This window comes from Bactrocera latifrons, unplaced genomic scaffold (assembly GCF_001853355.1).
Source record: "Bactrocera latifrons isolate USDA-ARS-PBARC rearing strain unplaced genomic scaffold, ASM185335v1 scaffold_1542, whole genome shotgun sequence".
Classification (NCBI taxonomy): domain Eukaryota; kingdom Metazoa; phylum Arthropoda; class Insecta; order Diptera; family Tephritidae; genus Bactrocera; species Bactrocera latifrons.
The window spans coordinates 4,876-11,336 of NW_017535011.1; the positions used below are offsets into that span (position 1 = coordinate 4,876).

At 35.1% G+C, this 6,461-nt stretch overlaps 1 protein-coding gene across 1 annotated transcript; it reads right to left on the reverse strand.

Annotated features, from left to right (window-relative positions):
* Positions 1 to 986: 986 nt before the first annotated feature.
* Positions 987 to 2,582, reverse strand: LOC108966079 (replication factor C subunit 2). The gene is made up of 3 exons (XM_018928818.1): positions 2,486 to 2,582; positions 2,254 to 2,429; positions 987 to 2,200 (listed from the first exon to the last, which is right to left on the reverse strand). The coding sequence occupies exons 2-3, from the start codon at positions 2,419 to 2,421 to the stop codon at positions 1,373 to 1,375; spliced, it is 996 nt and encodes a 331-aa protein (XP_018784363.1). The 5' UTR covers positions 2,422 to 2,429; positions 2,486 to 2,582; the 3' UTR covers positions 987 to 1,372.
* Positions 2,583 to 6,461: the final 3,879 nt, after the last annotated feature.

The window sequence follows — 6,461 nt, forward strand, 5'->3', positions numbered from 1 at the left end:
TGACTGGAGACATTTCGTCTTGCCCTCGTTCACTGCCAGACTCATTTGCTTTACTTCCTTGTCCGGTCTAGAGAAAGCAGAACTCACGGCGCGGGTGTTGAGGCCAATGGTATTAATATCATCGGCATACGCTAGCAGTTGTACACTCTTATAAAAGATTGTATCTGCTCGATTAAGTTATGCAGCTCGAATTATTTCCAATCCTGACGGAGCTTTGGTGTTGTTCAACGACAGTTTACACAGCCGTATTAGTTTTGCGGGGATACCAAATTCAGACATCGCGACATAAAGGCAGCTCCTTTTCGTGCTGTCGAAAGCAGCTTTGAAATCGACGAAAAGGTGGTGTGTGTCGATTCTTCTCTCAAGGGTCTTTTCCAAGATTAGGCGCATGGTGAATATCTGGTCGGTTGTTGATTTTCTAGGTCTGAAGCCACACTGATAAGGGCCAATCAGTTTGTTGACGGTGGGCTTTAATCTTTCACCGAATACGCTCAATGGAACCTTATACGCGATGTTGAGGAGGCTTGTACCACGGTAGTTGGCGCAGATTGTGGGGTCTCCCTTTTTGTGGATTAGGCAGAGCACACTTAAATTTCAAGCGTTGCATGCTTTCGTCCGACCATATTTTAGAAAGAAGCTGATTATCACTTCTCCGCCGCCGTGTTTTAATAGTTTTGAGACTGTATCACAGTAAAGAATCGCACGGCTAATTTAATATCAATTCTCCTAGAGCGGGTCGATTTTTCTCATTCTCAACAACTTCACTTGAGGTTCTAAGGGTGTAAAGCCGGTTTTAAGACAGCAAGTTTTAAAGCGAAGTTTAAATAACCTGAATAGTTGGTTGTATGGCATATGTGTGATATAGTTGTTCGATTTGGTCGAATTCCGACATATGATCAATAGAATAGAAATGCACCTACGTCTTAAATTTGATTTGGATATCTCAAAACTAACCAATAATTATTTAAAATCGAAATAACGCAATATTATATTTAAAATCGAAATAACGCAATATTATATTTAACATAAAGAACTTACAATCATTTTAGCTAGCATAGTTGGTTTGGGTGTACATTTTTGTGCAAGTAATTTTCAAATGTTGGAAGTTTCGCGCATTTTTGCGCAACAGCTACGACAGTGATCCATTTTCGAAGTTTCAATTTTTGTCAGATGCCAAGTTCGTTTTTTCGAAGAACGCCCTATACTAAAATAATCGAATTTTTTACCTTTCCATTCTTTTCCCATTATTGAAATTCGGAAGCTTATGAATATTTTTGTACTTGATTATCTAACGAATGAAATGTTATATTTTAACACCTAATATTATATTCATGTAATTACAACCAGTTTATGTTGTGTTTATGCCAGTTTATTACTTTTCAGCAATGTCACACAATTTAGCCAAAAGGCTTGTGAGCTGTAGGAAAGAGTTTAAACCGTCAACAACTTTCATATGAGCCACGCCAATTTCTTTGATAAAATTAAGCTTTATATTTTCATCCACGTTAAGACGTTTGCATACCCTAAATATATTTCCTATTATATCTTCTGAAGCATAGCCAAGCCGCCACAACTTGGTTAGAATTTTATACGCTTTGTGTATATCATTTTGAGTACAATGCTGCAGCATATCTTGTATAAGCATAGGGTGAGGTTCGTCACAAACCTTAAATACGTTAGCACCAGTAATCGTACCGAATCCTTGAGCAGTCGATTGCAAATTATTTAACGCTTGCCTCATATCTCCTTGGGCAGTAAAAACGATTGCTTCTAATCCGTCTTCCGCATATGACAACTGTTCACGTTGGCACAATTCAATTAATTTGGCAAGTACTTGACCATCTGAAAGCTTAGTGAAACGAAGCATCGCACAACGGGATTGAATTGGTTCTATTATTTTTTCACTTGTGTTACATGCTAGCGCAAATCTTGTTGTATTACTATAAATCTCCATGGTTCGGCGGAGGGCTTGCTGGGCTCCTTCAGTCATACTGTCCGCTTCGTCCAATATAACTATTTTATGCCTGCCTTTTGGCAAAGTAACTTTTTTTTGTGCGAACATTTTTATTTTGTTACGGACTACATCTATTCCACGTTCGTTTGACGCATTTAATTCAAGGACGGCTTCTTTGTAACTGTCACCTAGCAATATACGAGCTAGACATTGAATGGTGGTCGTTTTTCCTACACCAGGTGGACCCTTAAAAATAATTATAAGTACATAGTCTTTTAATTAATATTAAAAAAAAATACCGCTATAATTATATTTGGAGCGTTTCCTTGAGTAGCAAACACAGAAAGGCGTGCAATTGTGTCTTCATTTCCCACAATCCCTTCGAATGTAATTGGCCGGTATTTCTCTATCCAAGGTAAATTGCGGCGTTTTAAACTTTCACAATTTTGCTCAGTTCCTTCCGGCATATTTATACCTTAAAATTAAATGATATTATATTTATCAAAATATACAAAACCGCCAATTTTTTACGCGTTCCCAATTGAAAATGTTATGTTTACACTTAGGCTCCGTTCAGATACGAAACTTTAGCGCAACAACTTCAAATTTTTGTAAACCGAGCTAAACGTATGCCGGTACTGCAGGAGCTTTACTGTGATTATTAAGTTTATATTTTATGGATATTTATCAAATGCCTACTAATTTCTTTTTAATTTGTCTTTATTTTCGTCGCATTTTATTTCCCAAATGACACAGTTTTTGTCACTTCAACAAATAAACAATTCAACAACTCCGATTTCTTTGGGGTGCGATCCTAATGTACCATTGAAAATAGGAAGTGCTCCTGATTAGAAAATTCGACTATAAAGTTCAAAAATTCGAAAATTTCTACAATTTATTTAAATTTATTTAACACACTGTACCCATATTTGTCACTTTAAATTCATTTAATCAAACTGTAAACATGTAAAGAAATTCACAATTTACACTTTTTGCAGGTCTTATAAGTAAGAGATCTATATTCTAAAAATTATTTTTTATAGCCCTGACAGACGAGCAAAATTAATGCGCCTTAAGCAACGCAAATGCGTATTGAAATTTTATGGTGACAGACGGCAGGATTGTGTATTTAGACAGCTGATTGTGAAATTTGTTTATTTATTAACAAAAGTGAAATAAAAATGGATAAGAGGAAATTATTAATGGCAATTTTGTTATTCTTAGAAGATCAAAAAGAATATAACGAAATAATCTGTTTATTACTAAACGAGTTAAAAGAAAATAGAGTGAAAGTAAAATCAATTCTTGATTGTAACGCAAGCTTAAGAGCTGGGATTAAAATCGCTAAGCAACACATACGAAATATTTGGAAATTCGTAAGTAAATAAATATTTTAATTTAGGGTTGAAATAAAAAAAATTGTATTTTAAGTACCGAAGTGGTAAATTTGGGAGCACGATATTCCTGCAATGGATGAAGCAAGGTTCAAGGAAAAATTGCGCGTAGATAGAAGCGCTTTCAAAAAATTGTGCGAAAAAGTAAAAAAATATCAGTGAAATGGATAGCTACATGCGGCGCTGTATCCCACTTGAAAAAAGAGTAGCTATTGCACTCTTCTCATTGGGTTCGGCAGCAGAATATAGAGCCGTTGCTAGTTTGTTTGGCATTGGGCGCAGCACTGCTGGCGAAATTGTATTGCAATTTTACCATGCAGTTTGCCATAGTCTTGCGGATTGCATTAATGCATATCCCCAACATCCACAAGAACTAAAAAGAATTGTAGAAGGATTCAAAAACATGGGATTTCCACAATTTTTTGGGGCTGTAGATGGTTGCCACATCGAAGTTCAGCCCAAAAAAGACGAAGCCGTGGATTATTATAACTATGAAGGATGGTATTCGGTCATTTTGTGGGCCAGTTACGATCACAGGTAAATTTATGCCTACGCTGATTTTCATACACATGTGTTTACATTTTTTATTACTTGCAGATCAAAGTTTACGTACATAAACATAGAATCCACAGGACGAAACAATGATTCCTATATATTTGAAACATTTCCATGAGCACGCTGGTATTTTTGAACAAAATAACCAAGCTATTGAAGGCATCAATGTACCGGTGCTTCTTATTGGCGACTCAGCCTTTCGTTTATCACGTCATATGATGAAACCATACCCATATGTGGYTAATCAATCTCCAGTAGAAAAGCTCTATAACTATCGACTGTCCAAATGTCGCCGAGTAATCGAGATTGGTATCTCCTAAAAATGTTAATACTATAATTAGAGAGTGTTGCATTTTGCACAATTTTCTGAAGATTGAGAACGACGAAGTTTATTTAGCTTGGATTCAAGACGCAGCAGAAGATGCAACAAGACATCAACCCAATCATACAACAAGATTAGGAGAAAATGAATCAACAGCGACAGCAAATAGGAATGCCATCGCAATGAGTTTCCAAAACGGTACAAAACACTTTACTTACCGCAGTAGCTATTTGTATTCCAATACATTTCCAAAACTAATATTTAGTTTTAATCCATTTTATTATTACATTTTTACTAAAATTAATATTAAGTTCAAATTCATTTTTATCATTCTCAGATTTTTTCTAAAAATATTATTCAGTTTAAATTAATTTTTATCATAACCACTCTTTTGTATTACTACTTTGTTCTTCGATTGCAGTAACAACTCTCTCAGTCAAAATTTTTCCGTCCTCCACCACTGTCTTCAGCAATTCGTTTTGTTCTTTTGCCACTTTTACTAGTTCACCCATGTAATTTCTCCTTTTACTTGCAGATGCCCCCGCTGCTGATGTCGAGCTACCTAATGGCGACATTGATGGCGAGTTCGTCAATGTCACTATTGGCGTACACACTAGCTCAGGCGACATTGGTTCTGGTGATCCTATAGCAATAGATGACTGGAACGGAAGTAATTTTGAAATTGATATGTTTTAAGAAAAAATTATTTTAATAATAAAAAAGTGTAAAACTCAGCTTACCACAGTAAATGATTCATATACTTCAGCTGTATTGGCTGCTGTCAGTCCAATAATTTGATGGACCGCACCAAAATGTTTCCACAGCGATGGGCTGCCCCCCGAGGGCCCAACTCTTTTCCTTTCCTCTCTGCAATTTAACAAAAGTTAATAATGTAAACAATTTAAAATTTTTGTGTAATGTTGCGTATTTTAATATGCACTGCTTTTGGTGTAAATTTATGTGCCATTTGCACCGATATGTCGGCATAGATGTGCAAATTACGTTTGGCACGTCGCAAGTCTCCGGCTCGTTCACGCCGCAAATCTACTATAACAACTTCGTCGCTCGTAGTGGACATTATTTATGTGCTAACAATTAGGAGGAAATGGAGCGCGGCCATATGATAATAAGCAAATATGAGGAATTCGCTGAAATTTTTCTTTTTCGCCATAAATCCTCTTTCTTTATTTAGCAATCATAGTTCCATTAAAAAAATATGTCAATAAATTAGATTTCAAATTAAAATGAGTATAAAAATTTTTTCATACATATGAATTTTTTTCTTTTTTAAATTTATTAAACAACTAAGTAGTATTATATAATAATCTTTTTATTACCTAATAAAATAATAAAATACTTAGGTTACCCAGAGTATTGGCTCGACAGGTTATTTTTTTAGAGCGCGGCCAAAGCCCGCCAAAGCAGAAAGGAATACTACTTCAGTCACCCCGGATTATATAATCTTTTTACCCGACCGCCAACGACAATTCGATAGATTGAAATGATTAGCCTGGAAACCAAAAATTTTAAGTGATTGGATTTCATTTAATCTCTTCACTAATCAAGCCCGTTATCACTGCCGTTGGACAGATGATAAAACAGATGTTTTTGCCATTCAAGAATTCACATCGCTTAACATTTATAAAAAGAAAACATTATTAAATAGTATTTTGTTATAAGATCCGTCTTCTTTTAAATGTTTTCCATATAATGGAAAAAATAAATAATGGACGCATTTTTTTTATTTGGAAAGTCGATTTTCAGGTGAATTCAGATTCATTGMGTTTAATTTATTTGATTGTTTACATTTTTTACTCTTTGTAGTGTCTAAATCCGCTGTGATAATTTCCACAGCGTCGCATAAAGAGTTTTTGCGTAGTTTAGATTCAAATCACCTCAGGGACGAGGTTGAGAACTGACAATTTTGTATGTCGAAACCTTGTTAAATTTATAAGATTAGTGGGATAAACCAGAGAACTTAAAACATAGACAAGGTGCAAATTTAATTCTGTATGATGTTGAACTTTTAAGATTGTGATCATTCACCGTCGAACTGTCATCGTAACCGGTTGCTTTTCGCTATTTGCTTATTGAGTTTGTTAAAACGGTATAACGGTTTGTTCTGCGTTTATATTACGCTCGTGCTTTGTTTGTGAATTAATTTTTTATCGTTTTATATCTTTTCAATCACTTAATTTCTTAATTTGTTAAACTAAAATTCGCGTTTACTATGGCC

What these genes read in the sequence shown, in the direction of transcription:
- LOC108966079 (XM_018928818.1), bottom strand. Translation starts at nt 2,421, where the DNA reads ATGCCGGAAGGAACTGAGCAAAATTGTGAAAGTTTAAAACGCCGCAAT. An exon ending in CTCCAAATATAATTATAGCG is followed by an intron (nt 2,201 to 2,253) that starts GTATTTTTTTTT and finishes ATTATTTTTAAG; the next exon opens with GGTCCACCTGGTGTAGGAAA.